Below are 23,619 nucleotides of genomic sequence, written 5' to 3'. Positions count from 1 at the left end.
GGTGGCCTTGTTGTGCTGTTGTGTGACAACACTGTGGTATGCTGACATCACCAGCCTCCGAGGTTTCATGCAAAGGCGTAAATTCACCATAGCTTTCCCAACTCTGCGGTGTGCCTCACTAATTCACTTTCCCATTAGGCCATCTGTGTGGCCCCTGCATGATGGATGCAGAATGTAAATGGACTTTTTCTCTGATTGATGTACTATGTAAATGTGTTGCACCCCTCCATGCACACATGGCTGCACAACTGTTATAACATGCTTAATGTGTGTGTGTGTGTGTGTGTGTGTGTGTGTGTGTGTGTGTGTGTGTGTGTGTGTGTGTGTGTGTGTGTGTGTGTGGTACAGAACTCCAGCTCGGACACCCGTGTCCAGCTGGACCTCGGCCTGTGGGACAAGTTCAGCGAGCTCTCCACCAAATGCATCATCAAGATCGTGGAGTTTGCCAAACGCCTCCCCGGATTCACCACCCTCACTATCGCAGACCAGATCACCCTGCTGAAGTCAGCCTGCCTGGACATACTGGTAGGAGCCACACTCTGTTCTCACCCCCTCCATCCCCATCTTCTAAACACACACAATATTCTACTGGAATAACTTAAGGGCAGCCTCTGATAAGGGAATACTGACCCCTGCTGGTGAAAAGTAGGCATTGCAGCTTGATAGGGATAGTTCATTCGACGAGGTAATGGTTGACACTGCTCGAAAATACTGCCTACTTGGCTGCTTTTTTTGATTTTTGGTCACTGGATTTTTGGTAAAAAACGAACTATAATCTAATAAAAAAAATGTTTATTTTCCTTCAGATGCTGAGAATCTGCACGCGCTATACTCCGGAGCTGGACACCATGACCTTCTCGGACGGCCTGACTCTAAACCGCACTCAGATGCACAACGCCGGCTTCGGCCCGCTCACAGACCTGGTGTTCGCCTTCGCTGGCCAGCTGCTTCCCCTGGAGATGGACGACACGGAGACCGGCCTCCTCAGCGCCATCTGCCTCATCTGTGGCGGTACTGCAGGCACATTCTGTCATTTTTTGTAATAGCAATCGTCACTCCCAAAAATGATATTGCTTTTTAAAAATGTTGATATTGAAAGAGCAGCGAATGTTAATTGCTAGGGTGTTCGACTCAAAGGTTTACCTGTAGACAACCCGAAGCAGGGCACCTGATCCCTTTTCTACAAACGAAATACAATTTACCACATGGAAAAAGTATTGAATCTTAACTTGGCTCAATTGAAACACCAATAACACCCATCGTGCCACACCCCTGTATTGTGCATCATGTGTGTGTAAACACACACACACATACACACACACAAACACACCTCTCTTTCATTCCCCAAAATGCTGCAACTCTTTCTTACTTACTAAAATTTTTTTTATTGTAAACTTAACTAAACTTTATCTTGTATTGTTGCTGCTATGTGGCTGTTGAGGAACCAAGCCTACACATTTAACTCTTGTGTACTTATACATAAGATGTAATAAAAAAGTAACTGGATCTGAATCTGAATCTGAATGTAAAACGTTCCTTCCCTGGTTCAGACCGCATGGACCTGGAGGAGCCACAGAAGGTGGACAAACTTCAGGAGCCTCTGCTGGAGGCCTTGAAGATCTACGCCCGGCGCCGGCGCCCCAACAAGCCTCACATGTTCCCCCGCATGCTGATGAAGATCACCGACCTCCGGGGCATCAGCACCAAGGGTCAGTAGTACCTCTCACTGTCCTCGATGCCTGGCTGCTTACAAAGGCTGGAGGTCCTCCTCAGATCCCCTACAGGAGAATCCTCAGCTAGTTCTAGTCCAGTGCTAACATCCTAACAGCAATTTAATCTGATTAAATACATCAAGCTTGTCTAACAGATTGAAGGGCTAGGAAAACACTATATCGATGTAATTCATTGAATTATGCAACTTATATGTAGGCTAGCCTTGCCTATTTGCTTGATTTTACCAATAGGAAACCAAATAGGCATCCCACTATCATTATTATCACAATGGATAGCCCGTATAAGACGTTCTATGCTAACTGTCCTCGTTCTATGTGCATGTCTGTGTGTGTGTGTGTGTGTGCATGTGCGCCCATCGTGTGTGTGTGCAGGGGCAGAGAGAGCCATCACCCTGAAGATGGAGATCCCCGGGCCAATGCCCCCGCTGATCCGGGAGATGCTGGAGAACCCGGAGGCCTTCGAGGACCAGACGGAGCGCAACGACAGCACGCCGCCTCCGGCGCCGCCCCCGCCGCCGGCCGTCCCCGTCATGAAGCAAGAGGTGGAGGACACGGACGACGGCTGGGCGGCAGGCAATGGCATCCAGCCCTCCCTGGAGGAGGAGGAGGAGGAGGAGGAGGAGGAGGAGGAGGAGGAGTATGACGACGGCGGGGACGAGGAACAGGACAGGGCATCAGACAGTGAGGGCGAGGCCTGGGCAGCCCTGGACCACATGGACGGGGACCGCAACTCTGGGGCCCGCCTGGGACGGGCCCAGTGAGCGGCCCGGGAGCCTCCTGTACACAGACTCACGCACGCACACATGCATTGAAACGTACACGTACACACACACACACACACACACACACACACACACACACACACACACACACACACACACACACACACACACACAATCAAACAAACATACGCAATCAAACACACGCACACACACACACAGACACACAATCAAACAAACACACACACACGCACACACACAGCCACACACACGTCACTTATGCACAGACACATGCACACATACACACATGCACAAACACACACACACACACACACACACACACAAACACACACACACACACCTCTCATTCATGCCCCAAGAAATGCTGGCCTTCTACAAACCTGCCCCCTCTCCCTTGTACCCCCCCCCCCCCCCCCCCCCCGATGCTGCACATCAGTGTGTCCTACACATCAGAACACAGCAGAGCATCCTCCTCCTTGTGATTTAACTCAGGCCGCGAGCTCCATGATAAGTGGCACGCCCAGGATGCAATAAAAAACATGAGAACAAAGAGAAGAGACGACTGTCTGAACTCCTGGCTCGTCAACGGCGGCCGACACACAGAAAGCAAAAAAACAAACACTCTTTTTGGGAGAACGTTTTCATGTCTCGTTTTGTACTCTACTTTGTGTATCTCAATACAGGAATGGCCAAACTCAACAGCAGAAGTGAACCGTTGATTTTTAATGGGTTGCAAATAGCACACTTTTATACTGGGCGAAACCAAACCGAATATGCTTATCTCTTGTTAGCTTGTTTTTAGTTTTGCTTTAAATATTGTTTTCAGATGTGCTTCTTTTGTCTTTTATTATTTGCCTTTTATGAATAAGCCCATACATATCTATATCCCATTATATGGTTGTCTTTATTGTTAATCTGGTTTTATATGAATTCCTTAGATAAGTTTCTTTTTGTTGTTAGTTGTATTGTTTTTAAGGAGCTTTCCTGAGAAGATATTGATGGGAGTTGGCTGGGTCTTTACCAATGCTTAGCTGGGGTCTTATTTTGGGCACTTCCTGTACATGTCAATGATAATCTGCTCAGTAGACTATAATGTGTTACAGTGAATCAACCAGTTGGTGTTATCAGGGAACTGGCATTATTCTATTTTGCTCTTGTTGCGACAAACATGTGCTGTCAGTTTAGGAATCGTAACTTTGTGCCAAAGCTAGGAACGGACGCCTCGACGAGTTGGACTGCTGGCAGGGAACCCCGCCACGCTGAACTGATCCTCAGTGCCGATACTGCAGTTAAATGTTGAGGCGCACACACACACACACACACACACACACACACACACACACACACAGGCCAAATGTTACACACATACTAAGACACGCAGACAAAAGACAAAAGCAGGCACTAAAATGCATTTACACAGAAACATAAACACACACACACACACACAACATACTTGTGTACACACAACCAGGCACTAAAATGATTGTGCACACTCACACACAACCACACATACACACACACACACATACATGTATACACAGACACGATTAGGCACTAAAAAACATGTGTGCGTGAATGCACACACACACACACATGCACACACGCACACACACACACACACACACACTCCTTTCACTGTCCCTCCAGCCGTAACAGATGTGGCGACCTGGTGTTGAGTGCCTGCTAGATTTATACTTGGCCGTATATGTAGCACTTTTCAAATCATGTCACGGCAGTGGGGCGTCTCGTCTACCAAGCCCCCAAAGATTTACAGTCAGTCCGTCAGCGAACGGCCATTAGGCCTGTTATCTGACATCTGAACACATTAGTTACAATCAAACCCAGAGTACCCCCCATGATGTCAGAACAGATAAATACACACCTACACATGATCCGACACGCCAGAATGCGGCGCACCACAGCAAACCCTTTTCCTGGTTGACGTTAATGCTCCTAATTATGCACCGACGAGAATAGAAGGAGGTCATATGCAGACAGAACACAGGAATCCTTGTGGAAGACAACATTGGAAAAAAAACTCAGACTCAGGGCCCTCCGGTCAGGACCAAACCCTAGCGGCTCTCGGGCCACGCTAGGAACAGGCAATATTTATGTGTGTGTGTGTTGTCTTGTCTCTGTTTGATCAGCTCTGCCACCCCTTTGTGTACATATAGGTTGACAAGCCTGAATAACAAGCCCACATGGCAGTCTGCCCTGGGCTGTTGCCAGGGGACTGTTGCAGAGGGTCGGAGCTGTTGTGGGGGGCTGTGGCCATGGGCTGCAGTTGTAGCCCTGACCTGTAGCTGTAGGCTGTAGTTTGAGGCTGTAGCTGTAGCTGTAAGCTGTAGGCCTGTAGCTGCAGACCTGTAGTTGTAGGCTGTAGGCCTGTAGCTGTAGCTGTAGCTGTAGGCCTGTACGTGTAGCCAGGGCCTGTAGCTGTAGGCTGTAGCTGTAGCTGTAGGCTGTAGTTGTAGGCTGTAGCTGTAAACTGTGGCTGTAGCCGGGGGCTCTAGCTGTAGCTGTAGGCTGTAGCTGTAGCTGTAGACCTGTAGCTGTAGCTGTAGGCTGTAGCTGTAGCCAGGGCCTGTAGCTGTAGGCTGTAGCTGTAGCTGTAGGCCTGTAGCTGTAGGCCTGTAGCTGTAGGCTGTAGCTGTAGGCCTGTAGCTGTAGCTGTAGCTGTAGGCTGTAGCTGCAGTAAATTGCCTTCTCATCCTCCTCGACCCATAACACTTCTATCAGCCCCAACCTGGTCTTGTCAGACAGTACTTAAGTCATTTAGGGGGGCACAGTGTTTTTACGTGTATATCTTCTATTCTTCTTTGTTGCCAAAAGGTCTGTGTAAGACCTCTTGTGTGCCAAGTGTAGCGGATGTGCGGGAGTCCGACTCTGAAGCAATATCAATTAAGTTCTTTCTACAGCCACTGAGTGCTTACGTCATCGTCTGAATATGCACAGTGTCTTGTTAGCAAGTGTGGGTGTGTGTGCGCGTGTGGGTGTGTGTACATGTACATCTGTTTGAATGTGTGTGTGTGAGTGTGTACGTGTACATCCGTGTGTGTGTGTGTGTGTGTGCGTGCGTGCATGGTGCGTGTGTGTGCTCGCGTTGGTTCCGGATGTTTTCAGTCGTCGGGAATGGTGCTGTCACAGATTGTGTCTGTAAGACGACCTCATCATTTTAGTATCTCTCCCAGGCCTTCATTTTGACAATGAAAACTAAATGTTAAGAATGGGGGTGTTTTCACAGTATCTTTCTTTCGTTAACGTGGCAAAGCTGTTGTCCTCTGTTTATGTCAACTCTTGTCATACAAAGAAAAAGCCATATAAATAGCAAGAGGCACAATAAATTACTTTTGTGAGATTACTTGACATTCTTTATTTATTTTACAACTATATTATTAGTATTTTTTTTTCACACCAGGTTATACGACTAAAACGTTGTCTTGTATACGTGAATTAAAAATCCTGACTCACACGTTCAGTCAGCGCGTATTCCCGCGGATCTAGTTGTAATGGCCCTCCGGTGCATGGTGGCCTTTAGGGGGCACTGTTGCCCAGTGAATACCCGGCCTGCGGACGCTGCAGCAGACTGCAGCCCCTGTGTTGGTTAGGGCACGGTGGGCCGTGGGTGCAGCCCCTACTAAATCAAGGCCCCCTGCTGAACAAGGACATCAGATAAAGGTCTCTGGCCAAAGATTTGTAGACCCAGTGATTGCAATAGTGCAGGTTACAGAAATAACTGTTTAATTAAGGGAGTTGTTCCTCTTGTAACACCTAGCAACAAGTCTGAGTAGCTTCTCTCTGCTGGGTCCTTGGTGTAAAAATAATATATTTCTGTTCCATGTTTATTTAAGGAACGGCCCTCTTAAAAATCACACACTTATAATGTTGGACATGCAACATTTTTGATTTTAGAAAATGTAAAATGTAATCAATATAGATTATTGCTAGTTAGAATATTAATTAGAATCGGTTGCTCTTGTTAAAAAATGTAATTAACAAAAATATTTATAATCAGTTCTGAAAAAATAAAATAAGTGGTACCCGGTTCACTGAGGCTCTCCTCTGGTGAACACCACACCTATATATCATGTGTCTCCGCTTTGGATTTATAGATAGGGAGCATCAGAAGAGAGTGATAAACAGAGATAAGGCTCTATCAATTATATGATTGCCATAATTAACAAGCCTATCGTTAAAGGAAAATCAATAAACCAAGACTGGGATTAAAATATAGTCCATACATTATCCAAGGTTTTACAAGGAACGGATGAAACGGCCTCATATACCGAGCTCCGTGCGTTACCATGGGAACCACTGGCTCTGGGTAGATTTAAAGAAGCAGCATCCCCATATAGTTCTCCTTCCACACCACTGAAGCCTAATTAACTCATTAATGTGGATTCACTTGGAAATCTCTGTGCCATGTGAACTCGGGGGGGAAAAAGATGGAATCGAGAAATAAATTACCACGTTTCCTCCCGTTTACTTCTTCAAGCAGATGAGGTTTAAACACATCAGTCAAATACTACACATCCAACACAAGGCATGAATTATTCACATCAACAGTAAAGTATCCATGAAGGTCAGTCTTTAGTTTTCCGGCTTCCTTGCAGTGATTTGAATATTTACATCGAGATGGGGGTCCGCAAGACGTGTGCAGAGCTTTGCTGCGAGAATGGGCGTTGTGGTGGTATAATGGTGCTTCATTCAATGCAGGCATCCAGAAGAGATAAAGATGGTAATAGAGAACTGGCCAAACAGCAGCTCCCTGCAGGGGCTGGCATATGTGAGGAGAGGGGAGAAGGGAATGGCAGTGCTTTGGGTTTAATATGACAGGAAAATGAAGTTCTGTGAGGAAGTCATGTTACCCAACCCAAAGCCTAGTGAGATACAGACATCTCCATGCATTTATTACCCGAGCTATGGGGATGGCGAGATGGGGGTAATACATCAATATATAAGGCATAGATCATAATTCTATGCATGGCCACAACGAGGAACAGTCCTATTTCTACGTTTTCCCGTGAATCCTGGGTTTGGTGAAGAGAAGAAGAGCCAGCATGTGAAGGTTGAGTTGAAGGTGAGAAATGTTTTGAGGTGCAAAGATCATAAATCTCTGGCCATCTCTGAGGAGCGGAGCATGCGTGGGGGTGATCTTAAGAAGCGGTAATGGATGGAGGAGGGAGAGGAGCTGTCTGAGGTGGGATGGAGGGGTGTGGCCGCAGCAGAACGGAGGACAATGACCAGAGATGGAGGGAGGACCAGACGAGGAACAGGTAGAAGGAGAGGGCTAGGGGCAAGTGTGAAGTGCTAGGGGCAGCCCTGCGTAATTAAAAATAAAAACTATACATGTGGTGTGGCCTCTGGCCTTCTTCATATCTTGAACATTTCTAATTAAAAGAGATAAAGAGTGACGGAGTCATCAATCCCCCAGTGATTTCCCAGTTAAGGTTTTAGAGGGGGCTGTAAACTAGGCAGCCTGGCATCATTGATTTTATAATTAGCTATTGTCACTTCAGACTGAAGATGGAGGGCGCGTGGTTGGAGGGGCAGCGAGAAGAGTGAAACAGGTTAGTGCTGGAGGGGGAATGCAAGCAGGCCAAAGGTGAGGGGGGGGGGGGGGGGGGGGTGTAACAGAAGTAGGTAATGATCCCTGTGGAATAGGCCATGATGTTAACAGCCAGTGAAATGTCATGTGGGAATTAGAATATTACTGTGATCTTACGCCAAAGGAAAAACACATAACATGACACAATGGATACGTAAACTGTCTTTATTATAGAGCCACACCCCAATCCTTTTTTACAATAAGAATACACATGTTTAACATGTAAGATAACAACCTTCACGAGCAAAACTTCAAAACAAACCACACACACACTGCTGCTTCTGCTTTATTGCAATCAGATAACCCCGATGAGCAGCACCCAACTGTAACAGAAAGAGGACCGTTATCTGAGAACTTTCCTCAGATAACAGCCCGCACAAGGACCAACAATTAAAATAAAATTAATTGGGTATATACCAGGATTCTCACCACCTTGCTACTTGGCGTGTATACACATATTGTTAAACCACATATCTTGTAACGAAAGGGGGAAGGTTGTAATGATTCTTTAAACCTGCACTGTAACTTTTTCAAAGCAGCAATAACTTTTGCTCAAAGATATTCAAATTTTTTGAGGGTCCAAACAATCCGCCCATGGAGGATTATTTTTCTTTCTAACTTTTCCATTAGGATGGTCTGTTGAGCTGATAACATCTAAATTTCATCAGAACGGGTGGCTGCATTTTGTGTTAAAAAGCATATACTTTATAATTAAAGCTGGCATTAGTTCTTAAGTAATGGAATCAATATCTTAAAATACTGGAAAACCTAGAATCCGATATACAAACAGGATGCAGAAAAGCAAACACGAGATTAATTATTTGAGTCAACAAACCAAAACACACATATAAAGGAGATTATTATCGAGACAAAAAAAGACACATCTGAAAAAGGCATATATCAGCCATTCCTCTCAACTTCTATATAAAAACAGGGTGAAAATACAGCAAATTCAAATTAAAATGATTATTAAAATTGTCAAGCAATTATTTCTTAGCCACACAAATAAAAAAACAAGTCATTGGTCAAATGTTGTGAAAACCTACAACTTGTTTTAAGCCAAATGTGAATATAATGTCATTGCAATATAACTTATGAGTTAATAAGCACTGATCAAGTGGTAAGCAACATTGGTTATCAAGAGATATATTGCAAAATGCTAGGGATGGTTGAACCTCAACTCTTACTTTCATTATCTATTAAGTATATATTCCTTAAAAAATGTTTGAAGGAAACTCAAATGGAGTTCACTGTTGCATTGTTGTGGTGAGGATCGATTCCTTGCATACAACAAACTGAAGTGGATCTACTAACCAAACAGTAAAGAACGATCCTCTATTTTCAACCCTTTGTTAGATAGACTTCTGAACCATCAACTAATACAAGCAGTTTATAGTTTATAGTATCAATAAGAGAAGGTAAGGCAGATGGTAGCACTAATCACCTAATTTTAGTAACATCCATCCATACAATCCATTATATCGCAAATATCCTTCACTGTGTTGTCACCTACTGCCTCACTCTCTTTGGCCCTAATGTCTCAGAACGCATCCACATAACTACAATCAATGGTGTATATATTAAGAATAAAAGTGCTTATTTTTCTTAAAGGGGGGAGGATAACGTAGAGGCCGACCCTTCATGTTTTAACTCCTAATCCTGCCTGGCTAAAGGCCGGTGTCTCTGACATGGTTCACATCTGCTTTGGAGAATTTAATGTTGACTTTCAGCAGTGTTTTCAAAGGAGGCAGCGGTCCGCACAGAACATGATAATTACAGTGGCAGCCATGACTCCTAATCACAGCCGTCATAAAAAAACAACAGAACACCAGCCGTAAAGCCCTCGGTGTAGTCATGATACGAGCGTGTGTGTGTGTGTGTGAACTTCTCAAAACGCGAAACCCATTCTTCGGCGCCCCCACTGCGTATCAAGCTGTTTCGGTTGTGAATGTTGTAGTGTTTGCTTAACCGCCATAAAAGATTATGTCCCGAAAAACCGCTAAAGCAGGAACACCAGAAGCCCTACGGAGGGCGCCGCAGAGTTCAGAAGGCCTACAATGAACACGGGGCACATTGGTTCATACGGGGGGATAATAATAATAACGGTGTCAACGGCAATATCTGGGTTTTTTGTGCCTGCTAGTGTTTGTAAAGATAAAAATAAGTCTACATAAGTCTGGAGATCTGGCTGTTGAATAAGCGCCAAGCCGTCGGGAGTCCCCGCGTTACCACAGGGAGGTGTGGGCCGGATCACTGCAGAAAGGGACATAAATCCAGTTGTTTTAACAGTGAAAAGAAAGGTGCTTTCTGGTAGAAAGAGGCGAGGATGAAAAGGGTGGGATGAATGTGGGGAGTGAGTTTTTTAATGACGCTGAAAATTGGCCCGTGACTGTGGTACGGCCCGGGGGTAAATCACAGCTACGGCTTGCTGTCGGCGCGTCTGTCCCCTTGTCCCCCCATCCTGCAGCCCGCCCGCACCCCCGCCCGTCTTTGTCCCACTCAGTCCCCCACCCCCGACCCAACTTTCATTTACAACCACATATTCAAAACTACCATCTCTTAGCCGTGCTCCCTCTGCCACCATAAATAACCCCGCGGCGGTTCGCGTGTGTCTCTGTGTGCGGTACGAAACCCTGCATAGGTAGCGGCTCGTTTCTGTTCTCATTGCGAGGGGGTCCGGCTACCTGAAGATGGCGTCCGTGTGCTCGGGCAGCAGCGGTGCCGTCTCCTCCGCAGAGCTCTGGCTGCCACGCGGAGCTGCCTCAGAGCCCTCCTCCTGAGGGCAGAGGACAGACGCACGCAGGCACACTTAGACATATATCTGTACGGCAGCCATTATCCTGTCATAACTAGCAGAGGCCTAATTGCCCTTCACAGATAATGCATGCAGCCAATGATCCACTGCCACTGCGTAACTAGCGGCCAGGGCCATCGGAGAGAGCATAAAGCTCGTTTTCAGCGTCATATATAAACTGCTCAGCGAGGAGCCCCTCTCCACCCCCCCGACGGTGTCTTACCGACTCAGAGCTGTGTGCCATCGCGTCGGTGCTGGCCTGCCGGGGTGCGGACAGAGGCGCGGGCTGGCTGATGACCACTGTGCCACGGGCCAGCTCCCTAAGGGAGGGGGGAGGCGTGGTGGGCAGCAGGGGGTCCAGCTGGCCCTGCTCACACAGGCTGTAGTGGCCCAGCGGGCCCGGGGAGGGGCGGGGCGGCTGGGGCTGCAGCGCCTCGGGGCTCTCCTCCTCAGAGTCAGATAGGGGGCTGGACGGCCGCCCTGGACACAAGGACAGCGGGGGGGGGGGGGGGTCAGTGGGGGGGTGGACTCAGTGGGGAGGTGGACTGGGTGGGGAGGTGGACTCAGTGGGGATGTGAACAGTGTTGCCTTAAGGTCCAATCTTGTCTGAGCCCTATTAGCGTGTCATCATGCAGTGTGGTAGAATCATGAGTTGTGTGCGGTTGTGTGTCGACCTGTGGCTTCATTCACCTGCAGGGGTCATGGAGACCGTGCTGAAGCTGGGGTCCAGCATCAGACCCATCTTCTGTTCCACCATGCGGATGTACTCCCTCAGGTCCTGGAGGGGAAACATCAATAAGATGAACCATAACCACACCTAACCTCCTGCCTCCAGCTTCTGGGAGGCGTTTCTGACCTGTTTCTCAGCCAGCAGCTGCTCCTTCTCCTTCTGAGCCACCCTCACACTGGCCTTCAGCTCCTGGAGCTCTCTGCGAGTCTCACTCAGCTGAACCTGCAAACAACATTAAACGTTGGCATCTTTTAATGGGAAGGTTTTAAATAACAATCACATACAGGATAGCATGCCTGCGCATTGTATTTATTTAATTTATCGAAAATGTTATTACAAATTCTGTCCCCATCTGCAGCTCAAGGTTGCATAGCCCTGAATTAGCGACTGCTGCGTGTCCCCCTTTGTGTCTGAAGATAACTTCAGGGATAAAGGGAGCCACTGAAAAGACTATCAGCAGCAACATTGCTTATTGCGATATTTTGTAAATTTGTATCCTCCACATGAAAGTCTGGATATTGTGTCAAACCTACTTCACGTGTGAAGTTCCATAAAGATCCCATATCATGCTTTTTTAGGGTTAATAATTGCATTTGGGGGTACTACTAGAATAGGGTTACATGCCTGTATGTTAGAAATACCCCTTGTTATTCTCTCACTGACTTCTGTGCATCAGTACCGGCCACCTCCGTCTGACATCACACTGTTCCGGAGGTAACGTAAGCAGAGAAACAAGCTGTTTCCAACACTTATTGAGGGGCGTTCTCGGTGGGCGAGAGTACTCCCCCACCGCTCAAACTTTGATTTTTCTAGCTTAGCAGACATATAAGCATTAAATCCCCCCTTTAACATCTGATGCGTTCTTGGGACCTGGTTCCTACCCTGTTGCAGTCCTTCTCTCTGCCCAGCTCCACCTCCACCTTCTCCCTCTCCATCCTCTCCTCCTGGAGCTGCTCCTCTGTCCTCTGGAACTCCACGTTGACCTTCTCCAGACGCTCACAATCCTTCTACCATGGGGGGGGGGGAATGCAGTTACTTTCCACACAGCAGAGTGGATTGCCACTACACTCTGAGCTCTAAGCTTCCATTGGCAAGCAATGACTGGATCGGCCTCTTCAAGGTAATACTGTTGTCTTCAACCACTTCATTCACTCAAAGGGTAATATCGCACAGTGATTAAGTGTGTGTGTGTGTGTGTGTGTGTGTGTGTGTGTGTGTGTGTGTGTGTGTGTGTGTGTGTGTGTGTGTGTGTGTGTGTGTGTGTGTGTGTGTGTGGGATATATCAGTCAGAGGGGTCACGTGGTAAAGTAGTGTACTGCCATACAGCAGCAGAACGTAGGGCTGTACAACAACATACCTTTAGGCTGTACAGCAGCACGACATACGTCTGTACAGCCACGTAACTTAAGGCCTGCAGCCACACACCTTAAGGCCGTACAGCGGCAGAAGATAGGGCTGTACAGCCACATAGCTTAAGGCCGGACAGAAGGCAGAACATAGGGCCGTACAGCCACAGAACTCCGAATTAGAAAGTTGCCATGATCCCTATAGTATTCAAATCGTCCAACTCACCTCAGGACAAATGCTGGTGCCTTTGACCCCCAGGGATACCGTGTAACACCACTCTCTGGAGCTATAACGGACAGTGTGGTCCCAGGGGTGCGTACCTCGGCGGTGTGCTGCAGGTGCTGCTGCTCTTGGGCCCAGTGGGCCCGGGCCTCCCTGAAGGCCAGGCTGGAGTCAGCCAGCTGCAGGGTGAGCTGGGCGGCCTGCAGGCGGGCCTGGTGGATCTCCGCCTGCCCGTGGTCCCTCTTGGTCACCATGGCACTCAGGTCCGCCTTCAGGCCGTCGACGGTCCGCTCGCTGGCGCTCAGACGCTCACGCAGGCTGCGCATGTCCTTCAGCGCCGCCTCGCTCTCCGTCTGAGGGGGTGCGCACCGGGGGACAGGGCGATGGCCACACGACTTAGACACGATGAAAGTGTACACACGACCACTTCTTGGGGGGGGGGGGGGGGCGCTGGGAATTTGCAGATGAACGACTAAAGCGTTCGAACAATCCGTCTAGGGGGACTTAATGGGACATGAAACAAATCAGATGCGTTTGTAAGACGCTGAATAAGAAATAAGGGGTATTTCTAACATACAAGCATGCAACCATATTCTAGCAGTACCCCAAAATGCAATTATTAACCCTAAAAAGCATGTAATGGGATATTTAATGCAAAGACAATGTAACTATGGCCCCGTTTACACGAAGGGAAAACGCAGATATTTCCACGCAGTTTGGCCTCTCATTTACACGAAAACCCAGTTTATATCACAGAAAACGATTATTTCTAAAAACTCCGGCCAAAGTGGAGATTTCTGATAACAGAATGATGCGCAGAATGATGTCAAAAAGAACATTTGTTTGACCGGTTACCATGGTTATGGTTAATGTGCAGTTGCGGTGTTAATTAGCGATGTTGTCAGCTTACTGTTACATTAAACTGTAATCAGAAAACGCGGTTATATGCTATAGACCCTATAGTATCTGTTGTATAAAGGATTTCAAATTATAAATATGTACATTTTATGTTGAAAGTATAGACTGTCGCGATTCCCATTGAAACGAATGGCGCGGTGATTATTCTTCAAAATGAGAGCCGGTAAATTGTGAAAAATGAATTAAACTGTTGTTTTGAAAGGAACAGGAAGTCGCTCGTGTTATTCGTTGTTGTTGTTGATTCAGAGGATTCTGATTGGCTTGCATGGCTTTATCCTTCTCCCTACACTGCTGCCCATAGGTTTGGCAGTTATAATGGCGCTCAACAGCGTGTTTATGCGGGTTGATGTAAATGACAACTTTTTTGAAAACGATGTTTTGTGCACGATGTTATTTTTGAAAATGGAGGAGGGGAAATATTTGTTTCTCTAAATACCCTGCTATGTATAAACATGGCCTATGAGTTGATATCTACAACTCGCTGTCGGTCTCCTCGCACTGCTGGTTGATTCCCATGTCTGACCTCTTTCCGGTGGGCTGTGGTGAGCTTGTGGGTGAGGGTGCTGATGGTGTTCTGCAGCTGCAGCACGCTGGTGTCCCTCTGGGCCAGAGAACTTCTCAGGCCCTGGAACTCCTTGGCCAGCGTCCGGAGCTCAGCCTCGGTGTGCTCCAACTTGGTCTGGGATCAAATGGAAAAAGTCTCCATCATATTTTTGAAAACGAAGGAGAAACAGTAGGCAGAAGTGACATTGACCCTAATGTGTGTAGTGTCAGGAAAAGCATTGGCTTTGTAGTAAAAGATGAGAACGTTCAGTACCTGCAAGTCTTTTTTCTCAGTATCTTCTTCTTTTTTCTGTGTTGCTGCCCTCTTGGCTCTTTCCTTGAACCTGTACACACAGATAGATAAAGTATCGCTCTTAGGTAAAACCAAGAACATTACTCAATCAAGGCAGAAATCAAGGGAAAACCGGCCGAATGTACGATGATTGCTGTCACCTGTCCAGCTCAGTCTCTCTGTCTGCAGCCCTCTGTGCTAGGGTCTTAATGTCTTCCTCCAGCTCTCTGATTCGCAGCTCGCCTGCCTCCTTCAGGGCCAATAAGGCACCTTGCTGCTCCACTAGATAATCCCCCAGAGCTTGTTCCTCCTTACAAAGGAAAAAAAGGTAAAAAAAAAAAAAAAAAAAAGGAAGAAAACGTAAAGGATGTTACTTTAAAGAGAACGATTATCTTGGCTATTCTTATTTTAAAGTTTTAGTTTTCAAAGTAATAAATCATATTTGTGAAGTTGGCAAGTATGCAGAGCACCGCAGAAGGGAAGGGAGTAATTTCCTCTCCCCTTCCCTTCCTACCTTTTGTCTCTGTTCCATCTCCACCACGCTGTTCTGGCTCCTGTGTAGCTCATCCTGCAGCCGGGCCATGTTCCTCTTCAGCTCCCGGCGCTCCGTCTCCCAGGCCACCCTGGCCCGTGCATACCGCTCCTCCTCACGTTCCTGCTTCCTGACCAGCGCCTCTTGGCCCTGCAGAAGCTCTGCACGCTCCTTCAGACACTCCTGGAGTCGACTCTGACAGACACAGGGATCATGAGAGCATGTAATCAGCGAGTGGGGAATCAAATCCACCGGGGTTTTTTTAGCACGCCAGTAAACACCAGCATTGATTTACCTCTAATTTCATTTTACAAATGCTAGTTCATTCCACTAAACTGAAAGGAGCCACATGATGTGCTCTTAAATCTCTTCTGCTATTAATGTGTGCCCACCTGCAGTAGCTCAGCCCTGGGGACCACCAGCAGCATGTCCGTGGACCCATCCTCCCCGGGGCCCCCTTCCTCCAGAGTCACCAGCTCCTCCAGGGGTTCAGGGGCGCCGAACGTGAACGCAGGGCTGCGTGAGCACACATCCCCCTTACTGTCCACGTACACAAACTGGTACTCCTCTGAGCTGGGCTTTGGGAGGTAGGAGGCTGGGAATATCAGGAATGAAAATCTAATGAATAAAACCCAATTGTTCCATTTGCATATGAAAGGTTTGCTTTCACTGATCCAGATTCAACCGGCATTTCTGTAAATGAAAAGAAAAGTGTAGGAAATAATGGTAGGAGATTTGACCTCATATTAAAATATTATGGGGAGTGAGGCATATCCTCACTCCCTGAAACAAGCCCATGCGACAGCACTGGTAGTTTCGCTTTACTTTCACATCACTGGGGAACAGGAAACCATCAGGGTTTGTTCTTTAACACTGGTAACCAGTCGCTAACCTCCCACTAAAGCAAGGCAATGGGGACGCATTTTAGCAAATTATAATTCAATTTGACAGAGGTCCATGTAACACCTGCTGGGGCCCACCCAACCCTTATTTGGTAGCACCCTGTCAGCGGTGACACAGGGCACCAGTACCAGTGTGTCGTATGTGATCTCAGTCTGGCTCTGAGCTACTGCCTCCAATGTGCCCTAACTCAACCCCTGCTTTCAAATGGTAATTAATTCAAGCCATGCTGCTGATGGGTTTAAAATCTCTGCAAGACAGGAAAAGAGAAACAGGAAACACTTGTTTTTTTTCCTAAAGCCGTATATTGTTTTATTTTCCTTTGGGCTCCCCGGTGGGGAACACTCTGCGTGACATATCTATCACTAACAATAAAGTTTCCTGGACGCTACACACCAGCCGCAAGCCTGCTCCTCACAAGAGTGATTCAATTTACGAAAAGATCAATCCAGCGCACGGAAGGTTTTATTTGACTTGGCCAGAGCAATAGTAGCGATTACGACCAGCTATGGGATATAAAATACAATTACAAAGCAAGGAAGTTAGTACCCTGGAACTGCACACAGCAGTTGACATCTCTGCCCTCCTGGTTGTCAGCGGGGGCTGAGGACCAGACGAATGTGTGGTAGTCCCTGACCGACGACCACCCCACCTGAGGAACCCACACACACACACATTTAATCACTGTGCGATATTACCCTTTGAGTGAATGAAGTGGTTGAAGACAACAGTATTACCTTGAAGAGGCCGATCCAGTCATTGCTCGCCCATGGAAGCTTAGAGCTCAGAGTGTAGTGGCAATCCACTCTGCTCTGTGGAAAGTAACTGCATCCCACGTTTTGAAACTCCACCAGCCAAGCCGTTTCCATGGCAACACGAAAGCAACAGAGGCACAGTTATACCTGTTGGAAACGATATGGGATGAAAAATAAATAAATTGCGAAATGTATACACATTCACTGAGGTATTTTAAAAGAGTGAAAAACAAATAGGTGATAGGTGAGCACTAGGGAATGGAGAGAGAGAACACCCGGTGAATGTTTACTCAAAGTAAGGAGATACTCTGACTTAGCACAGCATGTGTTCTAAACCTCAATGGCAGCAGGGTGGCCTTGGGCCAACATGACACACGACACCTCGACATAACATGACCGTCACCAGCCACCAGTCTTCTCCACCGTTGGGTACTGTAGGTTGTGCAGGTAATTTCATTTTAACATATCCTTTCCAACAGTAGTTACAGAATAGACAGGCTAGTAGATAGATAGAACGCGTGAGGGCTAGAGAGCTGGGTGGATGGATGGACGGACCCATGTATAATGTAAATGCCATTAAGGATTACCAATATAATAGATTGGCTAATAAATATATGCGTCAGAGGCTTTATTAAGCATATTCTCATATACAATCAATTTACTTTAGTTAAATAAAACGTTATTAAATAACTTTATCTAACGTTAGAGGTGACACTTGTACAAAGCAATGTTTTTTTCATGTAGGCCTATACCACAAACAATTATATACAATTAAATATTTTTTATTGAGCAGAGAATTGATCAGCCTAAATGGAAAACTGTGTGTTTGAAAGCACTAATCACGTGTCGCCAAACATAGAGTTATAAGACAATAGTAAAAATGCATTTGTGAAGTGTCCGTAGGATGCACATGTAACCTATAGACACTTCACAACGCATTTTTTTACAACGTGGTCGAGAGCTCCCATTACACAGACACTTAGGGCCCGGAGCACGCTGATAGCGGAGGACATGTGTTATGCGTGACTACAACAAGTAACAGTAGAACCGAGTGTGTAGTAACCAAGTACAAATCCACAAACACGATGTGTTTGCAAAATGTGTGTCACTGGATACAGTGCAGATAGTGAGAGATAATGAGCTGCTAAGTCGTGCTATGTTAATTGGAGACGTCAACTGCGCAGTTATTTTCTAGGACACTTCGAATGGACCTACCTTTTCCTCGCCTTTAGTTAAACGTAATATTCAGACGGATATGGAGATATGTGTCGCAAAAACCACTTGGAACCCAAATACCAGCTGCTGTCTTCTCTTCTCTGTGTTTGGTTCGAGTGTTACAGCATAAAACAATAACAAAAACAAAGCAACGAACAAGCATGACGGCCCACAGGCAACCACATAGTTGGGATTTGTAGTTTTAAAGTCTGGCACGCTAGCAGGAAAATGTATTAATAAACTACAATACCCACAGACAAAAGAGAATTCCAGGATTCACGTCAAACGGAATGGTTGACCACCGTTGTATTTCTCACCGGTTTGGAGAGCTCGCTGCGCCATGGATGTGTGAGGAAAAGTCCCCAACAAAACAAAGACACCAGCGGTGGGCTAAAATATTGCAAAAATAACTGCCAACAATGCGTATCTATTTGTACAAATTAAACGTGAAATAATTCATCGCTGTAGATCTTTTTTGTGCATTTTCACTAGTAATATCATATAATAATAATAATAATAATAATAATAATAATAATAATAATATTATTATTATTATTATTATTATTATATTATTATTATTATTATTAATAATAATAATAATAATAATAATAATAATAATAATAATAATAATATAAAAATGCATGGTTACAAATATAATATGGCTACTTTGGTTAATGCATGTGCCTATTATAGATAAACACTTCTCTCTCCATCTATCCATTACTTTAAAGGTTTGGCACGTCGAGGTACCATAGTTCTCCGCTGGGTTGTAAATAAACATAGCCTACATAAAACCCAAGAACAATAAAAAGATGGGGCTGGTCACCAGATGGCAGTACATCATCTTGAATACCCATTGACTAATCAAGACAAACGCACATTGTGTACATATACCAATAAACGATGACCAGCTAACGAAAGTGTGAAGAGTAACCATGAAGGTTTTTTAGGTTGTCCTCCGATACATATAAAAACACATCACGTAGAATTAGAACATCGCTATGGCACAAACATTGGCATGAGCACAAACTTTATGGGAGAATCCAGGACACTTTGCCGTCTCAACAATCATCGGGACCAGAGCTCTGAACGGGCCACACCGGAGGCCACACACTGGGGGTCACCGGGGTGCTTAAACGAATATCACAATTATATATTGTATGAATGCATGTTTTTCCTGACACACAATACTTTTGGATATTTTATTTGTGATGCAAATGTCAGTTTTGCTGTCAAATTTCTTAACGTTAGTGTGTATCGTGAAGTCTCGACCATATCTCAATTAGCCATCATTTTAAGGAGACCATTATCAAGGTTCGTAGCATAAAGGGATTTACCAGCCCACTAGTGGTGCAGGGCTCAGTGAGGACGAGCCACACTGAAGGGCTTGGCGTTTCAAATTGCAGTGACCGCCTCCGTTTGGGAAGCATTGGCCTTTTCGTTTTTGGTCATTGTTTAGCAATTCTTCAAATGATTTGTCCTTATGTGAAGACTTGTTGTCTTTGAACTGCACTAGTGTTTCTCATGTGAAACATGGCAAAACCAAATCCCTATCCGCCTTTGTCACGTTATATTGTCATTTATTTAGAATTTAGGGGAAGCCACGAAGGCATAACAAATATACAAGTCCTAAATTAAAAACATTAAAAGGCATTTAAAATCTTAAATATAACTTGCATAGCTGATCATTTGTTGCGACTGTCGGTGGTAAAATAATAAACCCTTCAATAAAGGTCAAATGTTTGTGAAATAGATATGCATTTGGCCTCTCATGGCATGCACAAGCTGTGTTGACCCCTTCATTGATAGATAACTATAAGTTTGTTGTAAGTCAATCAGCACTGCTCAGATAAATTGGCAGGGAACTTGCTTATTGAAATCAGATTAAATGTACCTGCAATTTTCCATTAAAGGGGTTGTTCGGAATTTTGGACATAGGGCCTGATTCCCAAGTTAGCCTTGGTGTTCTTTATCATTGGAGACAGTTTTCAACACATTTCATTCAGTCCTTCTAGTTGCAGAGTTCGCTCGTGCTAGGCCAGTGCACGGCAACGGGCAATAGCCTGCTAATAAAACTGTCTTACCCACTCCACAGTAAACCCGAGGTAAATCAATTATAACACCAGGCTATATATGTAAATGTCTCTGCTGATAGAATAATGTTAGAAATAAAACTAACCTCGCATCTTATAAATCATCGCATTTTGAGGGACTACTTTCTCAGCAGCAGCGGAATTTGACCTAGGTATCAGTCCGCCGCTGCCGTAGTCTACTCGCCTACTACCAGGAATATAACACTGCTGCTGAGACACAGCAAGTCCCTCAAAATGCAATGCAATGCAAGGTTGGTTTTATTTCTAACATTATTCAATCAACACAGACATTTACATCGACAGTCTGGCGTTATAGTTGATTCGCCTCCGATGTACTGTGGAGTGGGTACGATTGTTTTATTAGCATGCTAGGATTGCCCGTTGCCGTGCGCTAGCCCAGCACGGGGTCACCCTTTTTTTAAAAAAAAAAAAGTCCTATGTTCCCCGTTTTTCCCAAAAAGGGTCCTATGTTCCTCTATAGCAATACATAAGGGGAGCAATGTTCCCGCAATCTATCAATCTTTACGGTAGACTCTCAGCCAGTGTTTCCGCTAGTAAAAATTGGTGTCGGTCATTTGACCTGGAAGGTTTCATTTGAACGTTTTTAGATCGGGCCCAGAAAATCAAGCCCGACCCGACCCGAGTCCGTGCACGTTCTGTCCGAGTCCCGGCCCGGCCCGACACATTCACTGTAATTATGAGCCCGAGCCCGATTTCAACCCGACATTTTTTTAATACATGTGTTACTTTGTACACATTTGTTACTTAGGCCTACTCTGTTAAATATATATGTAAGGAATAATGTATAGAACGCCGGTCATTATTGGGAAAATAATCCCCGACAGGGCGAACAGGACACCGACGTGCAGCGGAGGTGTCTTGCTTCGCCCTGAAGGGGCTTATTTTCGATAATGACCGGCGACGTTCTATACATTATCCCGCTTATTACACAGCTACTTGCCAAAACGAAACAATAACTTCATATGGTGTGTCTTTTTACAAATCATTCGTTACCAGCATTCGTAGTGTTGATCAGCAGTGAAATAGTTCGCCAAAGACGTTGACGTCGCTTAGCAACAGAAGACGCTGGGGTTGACAAGTTACCGGAATACTACCCATGCAAGTGAACGGAGCGTTCCACGGCATTGAGAAGACCCGTGTAATAAAGGCCTATTTCTGTTTATGGCATAGATTTCTCCTCAGATTAGGCCTATAAAGCAATGATTAAAAAACCCCACAAACGCTTGATCAAAGGCACGGCCCGACCCGGCTCGAGGATAGTGGGGAAATATCGGCCCGACCCGGCCCGCGGGTCTGGTCAATCAAAACCCTCATTGTTTTACATGAATTGGCTAACAGAATGTTTAGCTTATCAAATTGTGCAGAGAGATTTATTTCCATTGGTCATTCTGACCGGAGACATTTAGAATTTCCGTCCTCCTCATTTTTTTCCGGTCAATGACCGGTAATTACCGGACGACGGAAACTCTGCTCTCAGCATGGCCAGCAGGCCTACCGTCGCATGGCCCACCTTAGGTTCATTGTTCTGCTTTTTAAATCTAGGATTACTCATGTTTGTATATTCCCACCCCTAATCATAGTCTTGCATCGAGGCTTAACCTTTTCCTTTTATTATCCTACCAGTTATCCATTGTATTGTGCACCCTTGTGGAGAGTTTAAAACTAAATGTCATTATACATTCACCTCTAATAATGTTTCATTTAATTTGTTTAATTAGATCTGTTTCAGATATAAAGTGCTTTACAAATATAAATATATATAATAGGCTACATCAAGGCAGAACAAGAACCCAACTACCTTCATTAGAAAGAAACGACCAACAACCATGTATTTTAACCATGTATGATTGAAGGCAATTTACCTTTTTCCTAAGAAACCTTCTCTTAGTAATTTATTGTAAACACCATGTTTAGGTGCAAAAATTTGGCTGCTGGATTATCTGTTTATGGTGGTTTAATGAGATCAGATTAAACTTTGTGGACAAAAATCACAAAGGTAAAATTTAATTTTTGGTTGTTAAAAGAAAGGGGGAAGTTTCTTCTTAAATTGTTATTTGCAAGTTTTAGTCCCAAAATGATATGGTTTAGATTGTCGGAATCAGTGGAGGCTCAGCTTTCATATAATATATAGTTTGTGCAGGTCCAATTTCGTGAAAAAGATCGCGATTGCAGGGCTCTGAAGTCTCACGCATTCAGCGTGAGACACACGCAATTCAACCCATGCACACGCTCACACGCCACACTTCGTATTTCTCACGCAGAGAAATTACCAGGATTAGCGCCCAAAAATTTGGGCCGCTATTTAACAGTGGAACAGGTAGGAATCAAATGGGTTTCCCGTACGTAGGGTAACCAGACGTCTTCTTCTCATCTTCCAGTAATGATGGAGAAAGTAACAGACCGGGGAACATAGGACCCCTTTTTTGAAAAAGGGTCCTATGTTCCCCGGTCACATACATATCGGGGAACATAGGACCCTTTTTGGGAAAAGCGAGGAACATAGGACCCTTTTTTACAAAAAGGGTCCTATGTTCCCCTGTCTCATACAAAGAGGGGAACATAGGACCCGGGGAACATAGGACCCGGGGAACATAGGACCCGGGGAACATAGACACGCTCCCCCTAGCACAAGCAAACTGCAACTAGAAGGACTGAATGAAATGTGTTGAAAACTGTCTCCAATGATAAAGAACACCAAGGATAACTTGGGAGTCAGGCCCAATGTCCAAAATTCCGAACTACCCCTTTTAGCATACAAAATTATACACTTAACAAAATCCATTACAAAAGTGCAATCAAATAAATAAACAAACATATTGGCACTAAAATGATTCGGGTTTCAGAATGCTGAATGTACAGTTTGTATGAATTAGTAACCTATAAGTTCCAATTAAACGTAGGCACCGCATCAACATAGCTCTACCCTTGATTTATTTATTAGAAAATCTGAAATCATGTATGCACTCAAAACCAGTGGAATCAGCACCTTTACGTTTGCTACTAAATACGGCCCTCCTGTAGCAAACAGTGTTCACACATTCCCAGTGCTCTTGTATTATGGTAGCAATGCAAGAGCCTATTTCAGGCTAAAGGGCTTGTGTGTTTGAGAGTTTAAGTAGTGTTATCACCGTGGTATCCCAATGTTTACTACCTGCGCTAAATTTGATAGTTTTTTA

At 45.3% G+C, this 23,619-nt stretch overlaps 2 protein-coding genes across 5 annotated transcripts in view; one reads left to right on the top strand and one right to left on the bottom strand.

Moving 5' to 3' along the window:
* Nucleotides 1-5,834, top strand: part of rarga (retinoic acid receptor gamma a) — a 45,623-nt gene extending 39,789 nt beyond the window's left edge. For all 3 annotated transcript variants that reach the window (XM_079742455.1, XM_079742456.1, XM_079742457.1), the window contains 4 exons: nucleotides 349-525; nucleotides 807-1,011; nucleotides 1,551-1,709; nucleotides 2,106-5,834. In XM_079742455.1, coding sequence (XP_079598581.1) covers nucleotides 349-525; nucleotides 807-1,011; nucleotides 1,551-1,709; nucleotides 2,106-2,494 — 930 coding nt within the window. In that variant the 3' untranslated portion in view covers nucleotides 2,495-5,834. The remainder of the gene's footprint in view (nucleotides 1-348; nucleotides 526-806; nucleotides 1,012-1,550; nucleotides 1,710-2,105) is intronic.
* Nucleotides 5,835-8,225: 2,391 nt separating this feature from the next.
* On the bottom strand, nucleotides 8,226-18,465 carry calcoco1a (calcium binding and coiled-coil domain 1a). Of its 2 annotated transcripts, none has more exons than XM_079741092.1 (15): nucleotides 18,330-18,465; nucleotides 17,097-17,261; nucleotides 16,909-17,011; nucleotides 15,852-16,054; nucleotides 15,442-15,654; nucleotides 15,089-15,237; nucleotides 14,910-14,979; nucleotides 14,616-14,771; nucleotides 13,273-13,527; nucleotides 12,487-12,612; nucleotides 11,732-11,827; nucleotides 11,566-11,653; nucleotides 11,099-11,355; nucleotides 10,766-10,857; nucleotides 8,226-10,334 (listed from the first exon to the last, which is right to left on the bottom strand). In XM_079741092.1, the coding sequence occupies exons 2-15, from the start codon at nucleotides 17,226-17,228 to the stop codon at nucleotides 10,307-10,309; spliced, it is 1,968 nt and encodes a 655-aa protein (XP_079597218.1). In that variant the 5' UTR covers nucleotides 17,229-17,261; nucleotides 18,330-18,465; the 3' UTR covers nucleotides 8,226-10,306. The 2 variants fall into 2 exon arrangements, with proteins under 2 accessions (XP_079597218.1, XP_079597219.1); XM_079741093.1 differs by having other exon boundaries at nucleotides 12,487-12,609.
* Nucleotides 18,466-23,619: the final 5,154 nt, after the last annotated feature.

This window comes from Pollachius pollachius, assembly GCF_949987615.1.
Source record: "Pollachius pollachius genome assembly, chromosome: 8".
NCBI classification, from domain to species: Eukaryota; Metazoa; Chordata; class Actinopteri; order Gadiformes; family Gadidae; genus Pollachius; species Pollachius pollachius.
Note: the sequence above shows the minus strand (reverse complement) of the source record. Positions and strands in the feature narration are given on the sequence as shown.